This window comes from Bactrocera neohumeralis, chromosome 3, assembly GCF_024586455.1.
Source record: "Bactrocera neohumeralis isolate Rockhampton chromosome 3, APGP_CSIRO_Bneo_wtdbg2-racon-allhic-juicebox.fasta_v2, whole genome shotgun sequence".
Classification (NCBI taxonomy): Eukaryota; Metazoa; Arthropoda; class Insecta; order Diptera; family Tephritidae; genus Bactrocera; species Bactrocera neohumeralis.
The window spans coordinates 2,638,408-2,653,789 of record NC_065920.1 but is presented as its reverse complement, the minus strand read 5'-3'; the positions used below and the strand labels follow the sequence as shown (position 1 = coordinate 2,653,789).

At 40.6% G+C, this 15,382-nt stretch overlaps 2 protein-coding genes across 3 annotated transcripts in view; both read left to right on the top strand.

Annotated features, from left to right (window-relative positions):
- Positions 1 to 15,382, top strand: part of LOC126753619 (V-type proton ATPase catalytic subunit A-like) — a 414,573-nt gene that overhangs the window by 341,954 nt on the left and 57,237 nt on the right. The window lies entirely within an intron of this gene.
- LOC126753617 (uncharacterized) lies at positions 3,267 to 13,480 on the top strand. Its single transcript, XM_050465208.1, has 2 exons — positions 3,267 to 10,534; positions 10,661 to 13,480. Exon 1 carries the CDS (start codon positions 5,455 to 5,457, stop codon positions 8,491 to 8,493), a length of 3,039 nt encoding a protein of 1,012 aa, XP_050321165.1. The 5' UTR covers positions 3,267 to 5,454; the 3' UTR covers positions 8,494 to 10,534; positions 10,661 to 13,480.

Sequence of the window (15,382 nt, the reverse complement as noted above, 5' to 3'; positions counted from 1 at the left end):
TGTGCATCACAGTGCGGTGCTGTGCGGGGATGACAAAATTCTAATTGGACTGTGGAGAGAAAGGCCAATTTGCAGCTAGTCATCAGGAATGGAATTATATATTAAAATACTCAAGCATTATTGCCTTTATTTTTAAAAATAAAGAGTTTTTTAGTTTAAGTAATTACTCGTAGAGAACTGCATAACAATCAAAAATAAATCTTATCGAGGTATAATATCGGATGCAAATTGATAGTCATAGGCATATGAAAGGCTGATGATAGGGATATACTGACTTTGTCACAGTTTGAGGAGAAGAATTCACCCACAACACCATCCAAAGGAGCTGCTACATTTATAGAGTTTTCTGCAAGACTCGATCCATCTAATTAAGAGCCGAAAGCAATTGATTTTGAAAAACAGTATAAGCGAAGACTTTACCTTTTCTCCTCAATTCTTTCTGTTTAATTGTTGTTAAATCTTCACCTATTCGCCTCGTTACTCTATTCGCTAGCTTTCCACTCGAAACTGAATGCTGTTGTTGTTGTTATTGCTGCTATTGTTGTCCACAATGTTGACACAGATTTACAATTAAGTGATTTTAACCTGTTCTACGTGCTTTGCAAGCGTTTCTTTGCGTGCGAAATGTTGTTGTTTGCCTTATTGTTGCATTGGTTTAGCAAGACAGTCTGCATATTGTTGTTGCAGCTGGCATTTCCGCTGCAGCCACTACAAACAATCGCATTCTAGTTCTTGACCTTTTTCTTTTGCCTCACCAAATTGCAAACAACCGGAGCAAAAGCGTGATGAAAAAATAAGTAAATCAGCAGCAAAAATAATCGAATTCGGTGGCGATCGGGTGAGGCGCTGCGGAGGAGGAGGCGAGAAGAAATTGTGCTACGACAGGTCTGAATAGAGATGGACTGGTTGTGGAATGTAATTGAAAAACGGCGAATAGGCGTTGCAGCAACAACGAATGCTGCCAAGGTGTTCAATACACCATTGCTGGCGTGAGCAGACAACAACAGCAACAAGTGTGCCAACGACAAAACTTCATTTCGTCAAACAATCAAAGCGAAGCAGTGAAAACACGGAGGCAGAATGAAAATCGAGGCTCAAGAATGGCAAGCAGAAAACAGAAGAAAGGCAGAGAACAACGTCTGACACTGTTATCTTGCGGCATTGTGCCTCTGCACTGCCCGCACACCTGCGCATTGCTGTCATTGTGAATGCGGCCACAAAAGCGTTGATCCCTACACTAAATCGATTAGCCCAGTTGCCTAGAAAATGTGAAAACAACAAATTGTTTTGCTTTTGCTGTCGTGTTTGTCTTTTTTGTTGTTGCTGTTGTTGCCTCCCTCACCTCAACTCAACTGAACTCAGCTCAACCCGACACAGCTCAAGAAGGGCATAAACAAACTAACTTAACTAGAAATCTCGCCGAGAGTGAAGCACAACAACACAATGCTGCCGAACAACAGTAACTAGTCTGCAGCCAGCAACAGCAACAAATGCAATTGCAGCAAATATTGACAGCAGCGATGTCTGATAGAGCAACAACAACAGCGACTAAAGTAGTAAAGTAATAAAAGCAGCACGGTGCGTTGTAGTTGTAGCGGCAGCCGCTGTGGGAGTAAATCAAGTGGCTGTGTGGCAGCTGCAACAAGCAACAGCAGTACGCAAATTCTTGCCACGTTTTGGCCTAGCTGCAGGACCCAACGCAGACATACACACATACATATGTGCGGGTGAGTGTGCATGTTGCAAGCAATAGCTGCAGCGCTTCAGCTTCCAAGCAAAAAACATTTTTCTGCCTTTCAAGCCGTTCCTCTCCGCGCAACCGACTCCCTTACTCTTTTGTGCCACACATGCATACATATAAACACACACACATATATGCATTGGTTTACAGTTTTAGTGGGTGTCGAATTCGGTTGCGATTTATGAAGTGATGCATGAAATTGCTCTCAACTGTACTCTCTCGCTCGCCAGTTGCCTTTGAGGCCCGAGTAAGTTCGTTACAATTTGGTTGTGTAATTCCAGCTAGTTAGTAATGCAGGGAGCATAAAAGCAATGAAGACAATTAATTTCGCACACTGAAGCTCAATTTTGTAATGAAGGTGAATTTTGAAAAATTATCAGCTATCAGATCTGAAATTAGATATTTGGTTATATAAATTATTTTTGGTTATTTTAATGGATTCCTTTTATTTTTTTCATTAATAAGAATTAGCTAGTTAGCTTAACTCAAATTGCATGCACTTCTTTGCCGATTAGTCAATCGTGACAATGTTAGAAAGTGGGCTAAGCAACATTTTGATAACGGATCCTGCATATGTATAACTGTAAATATAGGTGATTATAAGTAATGCCTTGGCACTATATTTTTATTCACTCAATTCTGATAAAATTTGCAAGCCTTTTAAATCTCTGGACCCTGCTTTACCACCCACCCATCTCTCTGGATCCACTTTACGTCGGCATGCGATCCACCCACAGAAGTTACTTGCAGCCGAAGCTCAGTTCAGAAAAATGAAGAGTTAAGAAAGTTGTGGCGTTGTTGCTGATGCTTACAATATATGTTAAGGGTTTAATGAGGGGTACCATACCATAGCGCCATAACCATAACCAAAAAATTAAATAGATAGGCTAGCTATGGCTTCATGATAGGGACCACTAATTGGAAACAGTGTTGACCGTAAAGTCGGTTCAAGCAGCTGTTTTACATGGTTATAGTTATGACACCTATCATTGAACCTTAACACATTATTCGTTCTCCAAACATAATGTTGCATGAATTCTTACATAAATGTTTCAGCAACATGTTGCGCCATATATACTTATGTCTTTTTGTTGAAATCTACAGCACGCTAGTGAAATACTACCTACGCCACAGCCACCACTGGTTATTCATGACTTCTAGTGAGCGCGCTCTCTTCTCCAAATTCACTTTCCGCTTCGTACAGAAGACTGATTGCAGAGAGAAGTCTCCAGTGCTTGTGCTCACGGCCGCACATACCCATTCAACACAGGCAATGCTTAGCTGTGCACGCAGCAGCTGCTGGCACTGAGCGTGAGCAAATCCTGCATGCACTGAGCGGCTTTTCTTTCGAGTAGCACACTCATTGTAAACTAGTGTGTGTGTGTGTGTGTGTGAGGCGCGCGCTCTACACGTTTCGTTAAGTCATGCTCCAGCCTTCGTGACTTCCAACTGGCATTGGCGGTGTGTCGTCGCCGCAGTCGTCGTGCTCCAGCACGGTGCATTTTGAGTTTGCGTTTAATTCATTTTTCTTCAGTCCACGACGATTAACCATGCCGAGCGGTTGGGTGTATTCGTGAATGCGGCGTTATTAAGTTTTATTGCCAATTGTAATGAAATCATTTCATTAAAGTGAGCCAATTATTAATTGCAGAAAATTGTGAAATTAAGTGTAGCGCACAAATATCTAACGGTTATTTAGCGCTGGCAAAAGCCTGAAGTGCCACTGTGAAAAGTTACTGGTGCTTGTGTGTATGTGCGTTGATCGGATTTTCCATGCATGTAAACGCCAAGGAAGCTTAGTAAAAATTTTCGTGAATATTCGTGTAATTTACTGAATGAAATGAACGACAGCGTGTCGAAGTAAAAAATCGTTAAAGGCGAAATTGTGCCAAACGAAGCAAACAGCCGAAGTTGAAAAGCAAATAGGCTGGCAGGCTGTTAGGCAGTCCGTTAGCCAGTCAACAAGCCAGTAAAGTAACGCGCATAGTTTTCGGAGGATAAGTTTTGCAACACGCTCACGTCCTAGCCCATGTTGCGGCGTTGAAAGGGGGTGTGACAATTTCACATCCTTCACCAAAGCGTGTTGCAAGTGTGTTTGTGTCTTGAGCTCCTAGCCACTAGCATGCTAGGAATATCATATGCAAATAACAACAAAAAATTAAGTGAAATACAAAATCGCGTGCTATTGACCAGCGCATGTTACAGAAAAAAATTGAGATTCGCACGCGCTACAACAACAATCGTTAAATGAAGTGCGTTCCCAAAGGTTCGATATTTGTACTTGAACTGCCGCAAATAGCCAAGTGCTGTTGGCAGGAGTGTTAAATTTAGTCGGTTCATGCAAATTTATACCGTGGCGCGAAATCTGAACGCCCAAATGTTTGTGCTACTAGAAACCGTTAATTGCGGCGAAACATGAAATTCGCGAGTTAATACATTGACGGACTCTACGCCGCACACTTATGCGGACCAGTGGCCGAAATTGTGTTGTACTCGTGCAAGGCACGTCACTCACGAATCCTGCGAGACTAATCAATTTCACAAAACATTTGCCCCAAACAAAAATATAGCAAAAAATGCTATGAAGAAAAATCGTGAAAATAAAAATAAAAAAATGAAAAATGAAATGTGTGAAAATCATGTTGAACGCCTATAAAATCAGACGGATTATGGCCATTGTGCAAAGCGACGAGCGCCAGACACTCCACTCATGAAAACTACACACACCCACATACTCACACACGTATTATCACACACATCATTGTAGGCCCAAAATTGGCTAAAATCTAAACAAAAGTGAAACCGCAAAGCAAAGCAATAAAAATTAAGCCAAAAGGTGGTGCGAAGGACACGCGCGAAACGCAAGAACGCGTGCTTTGTGTTAATTAAAAAAGTTGAGAGGCCAAAGTCTGTGTGTGCAAAGAAAATACAAGCGACACATGAGGGCTTAACTCAAGCAATAACAACAGCTACGCGCCGCAGACACAGCAATCCTTTCGCGTGAGCAGCGGAATTTAAAGCGAAGCGTCAAAGCATAAAAGGACTGCAAATGACGCATAGCTCAGCGTCAGCAGCTTCGATTTTGTTTGCTCGCTGTGTCAAAGTTTTGTTTTGGTTTGAAACCTTGTGGAGGATACGGGACACACCGCGGTCGCGTTAAGATCAACAACTGGAACCGCGATAAAGTGTTTGCGAAAGACAAGCGAAGCAAAGTTTTTCAAATTCTTTACTTTTTCGAAATCGAAATATTTTCTAAATTATTTTCTCGCTACTCAACGCCACTTTTCTAGCCTCCATACACGCAAAGCTCGCGTAAAACCAATCGCGTGACGAATATTGTGAATGAAAAATATGAATAATTAATTAATCTCCAACTTCTAGTAGACAGACCTCGCGACTTACCGCTTCTTGGGCACGCAAGCAAGTCAGTGAAAAAAAATAAATACATAAAATAAACAATTAGGGAGAAAAAAACATCTCCTTTGGCGGTTAGAAATTAAAATAAACACATATCCTGCAAACTCAAATGTGCGCGGCGAACACAATTGCAAGAAGGACTCATGCCACGCGAGAGCAACCAAGTGAAATTCGCTACATATTATCATTTTCATTCCAAAGAGAGACAAGTCATGCATTCATGTGCATAAAAAATATCTAAACTTACATATCTAACACAAGTAATAGCTAAGGCAGCTACTAAAACAACAGAAATCATGCAAAATCGACAGCGACAACAGCGTACCACCTGCCACTGCAGTCACCGGCAGCAGCGCACAACGCTTCAACAACACCACCACCAACATCAATACACACGACAGCCGCAAGGTCGGCTCAAATTTCGCTCAACAACACGCCTGCTGCCACCACTGTGGCCGTTACTCCTCTCCTCACTGCTTCTGACCGGCCAGCCACCTAGCTCGCTAGCCACACGCTTCAACCGCCAAAGTCAGGGCCACATATCGTATGGCGCAGCAAGCGGCGCCAACAGCCTGCCCTCGCCACACTTTCCTCTCGATGCCAACAGTGCGTACGCGAGCAGCGGTGCCGCAGCCGGCAAGCATCACGCCAACATGAACAATGATGTTTACTCGGTGGCCGACAGTCAGGCCATGACCGATGATTATATGGCTCAATTTGGCAAGCCACCTGCGTCACCACCACCACCGATAATACCACCATATCTGACGCACACGCATTCGACGTCCGCCGACAACACGCTAATCGTGCACCATCAACCGCATCTGAGCAGCTGTCAGACGGTGTGCGCGTGCAAGTGGAAGGGCGGCAAGCAGACGGTAGAGTGTATCGATCGGCAGCTCATACAGATACCCGAGAACATCGATCCGTCAACACAGGTGCTGGACATGTCGGGCAATAAGTTGCAGACGCTGTCGAATGAGAAGTTCATACGCGCCAATTTGCTGAATTTGCAGAAGCTGTATTTGCGCAGCTGTAAAATTGGTGAAATCGAACCGGAAACGTTTAAAGGACTTACCAATCTCGTCGAACTGGACTTGTCGCATAATCTGCTGGTTGTCGTGCCATCGTTGGCGCTTAGCTATATCTCATCGCTGCGTGAACTGACGTTGGCTTCCAATCATATACACAAGATCGAGTCGAACTCGTTCGCCAGCACGCCGTCATTGCACAAGCTTGATCTGTCGCACTGTGACATTCAGTCCATAGCACCGCTTGCTTTCGATGGTTTGGAGGGCTTAACTTTACTGCGTCTAAACGGCAACAAGCTGGGTGTGTTGCAGCCGCGCACGATCGAAACACTGAGCAAATTGCATGGCATTGAACTCCATGACAATCCGTGGCTGTGTGACTGTCGCATGAGAGATGCAAAGCTCTGGCTGACCCAAAAGAACATACCATATCCCGTGGCGCCGTTATGTGCAGGTGGGCCCGAGCGTGTCGTCGATCGAACCTTCTCCGAGCTGCAGGTGGAGGACTTTGCTTGCCGACCGGAAATGTTGCCTATCAGCCATTATGTGGAGGCGACGATGGGCGAAAACGCTTCGGTAGTGTGTCGTGCTAAAGCCATACCTGCGGCTGTTATAAATTGGTACTGGAATGGCAGACTATTGTCAAACAACAGCGCGTTCAGTTCTTATCAACGTGTACACATCTATGAGAACGGGCACTTTGAGAAACATTCGCGGTTGGTGCTCACCAATGCGCAGGAAACAGACTCCAGTGAATTTTACTGCGTGGCGGAGAATCGTGCGGGCACAGCCGAAGCCAACTTCACGCTGCATGTAAGTATGCGCGCCGCAGGCATGGCATCACTGGGAAGTGGTCAAATTGTGGGCCTCAGCGCCGCTTTGGTAGTTTTAATTGTGTGCATTTTGCTGGCAGTAATGTTTCTGCTGATGCGTGTCAAGCGGCAGCCGTACACCGAGAGCAAAACACCCAACCACATGGAAGTGGTAACTAGCGTCAACCATCAAAACTCCATAACGAACAAAACTCAACCCATTACCGGAAATGGCAGCATAGGCGGCGTCGTCATAGCCAACGGCGCCATACCGAACTGTATAGACACATCAGGCACGCTGGAGCGGAAGGGCAGCGCAGCGATGTCCGCAAATGAGGGCGGCTTCACCAATCCTGTGCAGAAACCGCCACGCCTCACGGACTTGCCATACTCAGCCACTGGCTACGACAACAACGGCAGTGCGTTGTCAACGGCGCCTTGCTACCTTTCGCCCACAGCATCGGCTGGCAACAACCCAGATCTCATTAATGACACAAAACGTTTCGGTAGCGATGAGTTTGCCGATCTGAAAATACCAGCGATACTAACTGCAAATTTGGGCACCGAACTGGGCAACTCCAGTGGCGAATACAGTCGCGCTGGTGGTTGCGACTCACTCTATCCCTCTGGGCTGTGGGAGAATACGCCAGCGGGCACCTCTTCCGCGGACGATCTCTTCATGAAGCGCTACACCGACAAAACGCCTATCATTGAGTCGAACCAACTTTACGATCTGCATGAGCGAACTGTCGACTACTTTAGCAAAACATTTCCACGTACGCACTACAACAACTTGCAGCTGGCCGGAGGTTGTGCGTCTACCAATGGAAGTAATGGTGGTGGGGTCGGCGGCATGTTGCACAATCCGTCCACGTCATCGGCCGCGCTGCTGCACAACTCGAACGGTGGCATGGGCGGCACCCACTCAACCGCTTCAACAACCACCACCAATCTCTCAGGCTCATCCAGCGCGTACGTGGGCGGTGGCTACCCCAATGACTACGGCCTACCACTGGTGCCTGGCGCCGAACACCAACACAACCATCACCTGCAAATGCATCCACTACAACAACTGCAACAGCACATGACGGCGGCAGTGGCGAGCCAACACGGCCTCGGTGGCAGCGCCAGCGGCAGCGGCAACAGCAGCAACCACAGCAGTCCACACTTCAGCAGCAGAACACTGCCACGCCTGCACGAGCACAGCGGCAGTGGCAGCAGCAGCAGCGGCGCTGGACTCAGCAGCTCCCGATCCTCACCCACACCGGCGTCCACCGCAGTGGCGGTGACGGTGACGCAAAACGGCACGGGCCAAGCACACACTTCAATACTGCCGAACGGACAGCCGGTGAATGCCAAGACAATACGCGTGTGGCAAAAGGGTGGCGTGCCAGTGCTGCCACCGGTGACGGCGCTGAAGCGCGCGCTGACGAGCAGCAGCCGCAACTCACCGGACGAGGGCTACCAGGAGGGTTGCGGCACTGACGTGTAAAACGAGCCAGCGACTAGCAGCAGCGAGACGTTCCTTACATTATAGGCGCAAAGGTACTTGGTGGAGTGCGACGGCGACACAAACTTTTTGATTTTCGATATAAGTTTTGTATATTTTTGTAAATTTAGCATTTAGTTTATGCTTAAGTTGTTGACTTTAAGTGAGTTTTTGCACACAGCTGTACGCAGAGCGCGTCAAATCAAATAGTTTGTAATTCAATTTTTTTTTTTTACTAATTTACTTTCTATATGAAAGAGGAACCATTTCGCACATCCATACTAATACTAATACTAATACTAATACAATTGACTGCAAATGAGGAGGGAATGACGACGATTAGATTTTTGTACTGAGCAGCTGCGCTCCGCACTCGGCCGTTTGTGAGGCTGACGGAGCGCGGACCTGCATAACTACTACTACTGCAGTTCGCCAGTGGTAATAAACGTGAATGTGATAGTGTTTGAGTAATTCATAACTAAAGATAATAATTGAAAATTGTGTAGAAGGATGTAACTTTCATTTAATATTAATATATATATATATATATAATATAATATAATATATGCATAAGTCACATGATAAATGAATTTCGAATGCATAACTACAAGTATACTTTTAGGGTTAATGTAAATAATTAATATCAGCTAAAATCGTAAGAGCAGCACGTAGTTAAGTACCAAATAAAAAGTAAAAATAAGTGACATTCAAAGCAGACGCAGTGTTTCAAAGTTGTGAGAAAATATAAAAAATACGAAAATGAAAAAAAAATATTTGTGGAAATGAAAATTCAATAGAAAATATTGTACGAAAAAAAGTCGCCGCAAACTGACTGAAAGTGGTGCATAATATATTGAAAACTAAACATTTGGCGCGCAGTTGGAAATATTCATGCGGCAACTGAAATTTGGGAGTCCATTGAGCGCGCCTAAAATGCGGCAAGTAAACTTTCGGCAATGTTTGCGCTAAATGTTCGTGTGGTGTTGCAAGCAACCAAAGTCCGCAGCGCACTGTAAGTTGGAAAACAATTAATTTTGCAATGAAAGTACTTTTGTTGCTTCATTGTTTGCATTTTATTTGCATACTTTCCCAACAAAGTTTTACAGATTTCTGCATTTTTTATATTCTTTTTCTTTTACATTACATAATGAGCACGGGGCCAGTCATTTGAATTGCAGACTACAGACCAATGATAAGTGAATTTGTTTAGCGCTACTTTAGGTAACGGAAATAATTCATGTTTACAAAGCGGTGGACATAATGTTATTCATATTCGGAAGTTCAAGTTGAAAACATCAAGTTTTTGTTTACGGCAGAATTGATAATATTTGGAAGCATTTGTGGACAGTTTAAAGTTTTTGAAATATTCGAAAAATTAAAGCTCCACGAAACGTTATATAAAAATATCCAATACAAAAAATTTTGTTCTTGAAATCTCTTAAATTTTGTAGCAATAATGTTCAAGCACATATTTGCTCAAATACTTAAGCATTTAGTGGAAATATGGTCCCTGACAGCGTGAGAAGATACAAAATCTCAACTCTTTTGGAACCAATTTTAAGCCTAATGCAAACCTAACTTAAATTTTAACGGGTTTATAGCAGTTATGTCACATATTGAGCGAGTGGTTCCTAATTAAGGGCAGTTACGGCATAAACAGACGCTTTGAAGACAAAATTGACAAATTCATCATTAAAAATATCAATAAAGGCCAACAATATTTTTGTTATACAATTCTTTATAACCCAAGGAATAACCTTGCTTTCATATTAAATAACAGTTAAAACTTCGCCAAAAAAATTTCATAAAATATTTACCTTAGTGTCACTAATGGCCTTTTATTTCCTCGAAAAAAGACTTTAGTGGTACAATTTCACTAATTCGTCGCCTAAAATGCGAAACAACGTATCATCAAAAAAAATTTAAAATCGTTGTCAGTTATAATAACCAACATATAACCATTTGATAACCATAATATGAGTGTATGGTAACCAATATATAACCCTTTTATAACCAAAACTCAAATGTAGTTTCAATATGAATGGTTTCTATTATATCGTTCTTCCTTCGCCTGTAAAATTATGAAAAAGATAACCAATATATAACCATTTGATAACCAATAATATAACCATTTTATAACCAAAACTCAAATTTTTATTCAATATGAGAGGTTTCTATTATATCGTTTTTCCTTCGCCTGTAGACTTATGAAAAAGATTTTACTTTATTTTGCATGTTTGGTGACGATTGGTACTTCAAACTGTCCCTTTTGAGACACTTAAAAAGAAAATAACTCCGTGAAACAATTTATGTGAAACTTTCATTGGCCTTCATTATAAAGAAATATGTTTCACGAAAATTATAAAAATATTACAACTGTTTTTTATCTCGTAACTCTCATTTAGTTTCTACTATTTGTATTATAGTAAACTTTTACAAATTTTCTAATCGAATTAGCTTTCGAATAAGAATATGAATAGCTTTCATGTTCTATGTCATGAAAGTTCTAAAAGCTTTCACTTATCATTGGCAATCGGCGTTGTTGAACTTTTCTTTCACTTACATTTCTAATACTGCCGAATTGGATTCATGTTACAACTAAGCAACTAAGCATACTAAGCATTAGTAGACATGTGTAAGATGTAATTTACAGTTACACAAACCGAATGACAGCTTCTACTTGTACCCGTTATGAACAGTAGAAGCATTACTCGTAAGCTAGGCGGACTGTTGAAAAGCAAACAAATTAAAACTAAAAGTCTACTCTTTTTATATTTTTTATACACGCTTTCGAGAGCAAGCACAGCGCTGTAATTTAATTAAAGCGAAGTTAGTTTATTTCATTTTTCATTGAATACATAGTTTCAAAGTTGACGAACAAACAAGAAAAGTATGAAAAGTGCGAGCAGCGCAGTTTAGGGACACATGCACATACACACAGACAAATTCATTGAAAAATCCACTTTAAACATAACTACAAACAGACGTACATTTTAGCAGGTGAATATATGAAATTTACACACGCAACTGTATGCAAGCTAGGATGAGAAGTTGAGCAAAGTAAAAACACAAAAGCGAAGACAAAATGTATAAAATAAAATATTTTTATAGCATTCTTAGTACTTGAAAGCAGCTAGTGTAATAATAATAGCACAGAACGGCATAAGTGCGTGCTGTGGCAAACACATGTGAGGCATTTGCATGTGAAAAAAGCAGCAGAAATTTGAAAGCAGGAAACCTGAGTATGCCGCAGCGCTGAGGAGTAAGGCAGAGTAAGCGTGGCTTGTGTCTTAAGCACAGCAAATGTTAGTTTAGCTTTGTGTGGATTGCGTTAAAAGCCAGAGTAAAAAGCGAGACTGACGCACACAAACACACACTTGCCGACAGACAAAGCAATAGGCAGGTTTGCGTGTGTGTGCTCACGTGGAACATATGAAATGGAAACCGCAAGAATTTATGGCTCAGTGCAAGAAATCGAGCAGAGTTTAGGCAATAACCGTAAATAAAAATACGACAAACCGACAACAGACCGCACAGACACAAACCAACAGCTACATAGACAGACCTAAACGAAATTTGCATACAAAAATATAAATAAGTTAAAGTATCATGAATCAAATTCACTCACACAACGACACACAAATGCCCGCAGTTCAATAAAAAGGCAGAAACAAAGAAAAATGCAAACAAATATGCCCGCAAATCCTAACGGACTTAGCACTAACATTTCATGCCGCTGCTGCCGAACTTCCTCGAAAGCTAACGAATATTATTGTAAAGTTGGCCGCAGATGTATGTGTCATGCGTGTAAATTGAAAGCGAAACCATAAAACTAAAATCAATTCATAGACTTATGTGCTTGGGAGAAACCCGAAAAGCACCAAAAATGAAATAAGTAATTATTGTGTCACGATAAATACCCCCCTCAGTGTATAAACTCCGAGCAAATGTGTGTATAAAAGCAAAACTGAAAAAAAATAAGAAATCACATTCTTTGCGCTCAAAAAATGGTTACAAAAGTAAAACAATAATTTAAAAAGTTACGTAATCAAATAAAATCAATACACCTGTAAGCAGTTGATAGTCAATATGCGTTTGTAAATACTCATGAATGTAAAGTAATTGCTGTGCTCCCGCTAAAGCGCTCATTTGTACATACAAACACATACATAAAGCCCGAAATATATTTTCCCAACCGTTTGAAGCATGTAAATTTGTAATAATATGTTTTCGTGTGCTATCGACGTCGTCAGTTGTAAGTGACCAAAGCGTGGCGCAACGTCACTGTAAATTGTATCATAACCAAGCGTGTTTGGCGAAGCATCAAAGCAACTACTCAATATAAACGAACGATACAGATAACAACTACAAACACAACAAAATATGCAAGTTTCATGCCAATGTGGCGCCACAGCACAAAACAAACAACATTCCAACTCGTGACGGAATGGCGCCTGAATGCAGGCTAGCCAGGAGCTTACAACTCTGCAGCTTCGCACGAGCATGCAAACCCACACACACACATATCCACACTCGCATATCCACACACATATCAACACTAGTGTAGCCGTTTAGGTAGGAGCAGCGAAAGACTAGCGCATACACACACATATGCACACACATACATATACCGCAACTTATATCATTCATGCATATGTAAGTAAGAAACCATTAAGGACTAATAATCTAGTTTATAGTAGCTGTTTAAGTCTATATTATATACGTATATGTATATGTAAAAAGTAAATGCGAAAATTAAACATTATGTGTATGTATTTATGCATCTGTATTTGTAACTGTATGGTAAACCAAAGACTTTTTTCTTTGAAATAAAAACCTAAAACAATAAGTAAACGAAACAAAAATATGTATAATGAAAGAAATTACACAAACCACACGAGGGAAATGCGAATTAAAATAAAGACAGAAAGCATTAACGTATATATATGAGCTGTAAATCCCATATATATAGGAGAATATAAAAAAATAATCAACATGTGTTTTATTACTCATAAAACGGTGCATCCATCAGGTGATACGAACAGCGGCTTGCCGCACGATTCGGGCGCAGAAGGTGTCATAAAGTAAGTACGCGTCGTATAACTGTTTTTGCTGAAGAATGCCAGGGCGCGAGACAATGTGGTGGCAGGTCAGTGAGTGAACAGCCATGGGTGCATACTTCGCGGCAATAAAACCGGGAATTATGCGGACCAGTGAATCCCTAAATGTTATGCGCTTTTAAAGCATATGTGTAGGCGAAAATAAATGTTCGGATATAATATTTTATTGCATATAAAAAAAGTTTAGTGATAAGTGAATACTTGTGTGTAACCAGATTTTTTTCCTGATTTGAAAGTGTGGGCTCTACAAATGCTGTTGGCTGTTAAGACGTCTGATTTTATACCTATTCAGCACTATATCGTCAACTAAAATGCAAAAAAAAGCTCGAAAATCGCTGTTAGATATAATAACCAATTTATAACCAAAACTCAAGTTTTGTTTGAGGGTATGATAACCAATTTATAAACACTTTATAACCAAAACTTAAATTTTGTTTCAATATGAGTGGTTTTCATTATAACGTTTTTCCTTCGCTGATAAACTTATGAAAAGTGATGTTGCGTTATTTTGCATTTTAGGTGACGATATATATTTTTTCAGCACAAAAATCATTTTATAATTTCAGTAAAATTTCAAATCGTCAACAGCATGCAATATCCTTTTTTTTCAAATTTATACTTTTTTTCAAATCTATACTTTGTTTTATTACAAGTTGACTTCTCTTCAAACAGCAAGTTTTTCGATCGAAAGAGTTTCAACGCTTAAACCCATTGCGTCGCTGGAAAGTCCAACTTCTTCGCTATTGCTACGATTTCCATTAAGTGCGTCGTATGATTACCATTACCATTACAATATTTATACTCCGCATTCACTTTGATAAAATCTACAGACACATTAACATGTATTTTAAATCGATTTTGGCAAAGCACACACAAGACATGATTTTGTTAGTGCATACTTATGTACGGTTAACCGCGACCTACAGCCGAACAATGAGATATGTAATCAGCAAATTGCTGTTAATTTTTTTCCGAAAGTACTTATTAAGTTAAACCTCAATCAAAACGTAATTGTGTGCCGTGAAATTTTCCCCGGTAGAGCGGGAAATAAGAATTTGATCAAATCGCAAGCAGAAATGGTGGCAAACACACGGGCAGGCATTTGTATACTCCAAAATAAATAGATGTGCTGGGAGTTAAAATTTAGTCTGTATATACATAGTTACATGAGAAAAGTTGCTGAAATTCAAAACGTAAAAAACAAAAATTAAAAAATAAAATATTTTCTGATTTAAAAGTTTTTTATAGCCTGGTGTAGAAGCCTTTGAAAATGATAAAAAAGAAAGAAGTAGAAAGTAGGTTGAAACCCTTCGGAAACGAAAGATAAAATGTTAAATATTAAAGGAAAAATAATGTACGAGCGATCTGAGAACAGAAAAATGAAGGAGAGACATGTTTGAATTTTTAAGGCTTAAAAATTATTTATCAAGATTTCGGGCAAAACTACGAGTCAAAAAGAAAAAGATAATATGGCAATATACTATATAATAATATGTTGTAGACAATGAAAATATCTATAACTTTTCTTTATAGACTTTCTTCATATAGCCTCAAAACTTACATACAGTTAATCACAAAAATGAGTATACACAGGAGTTTGTAAAATAAATACACAACTTATGGACATTTCAGTGGAAATATTCGAATTTTTTTATGGATATTTTAAGTCCGAACTCTTAATGGCTATATTTGAATATAAATTAATTCAGTTATTTAACATTAAGCAAAAACCTAAAGAAAAAGTTAAAACTATTGATAAATTGAAGTCTCAA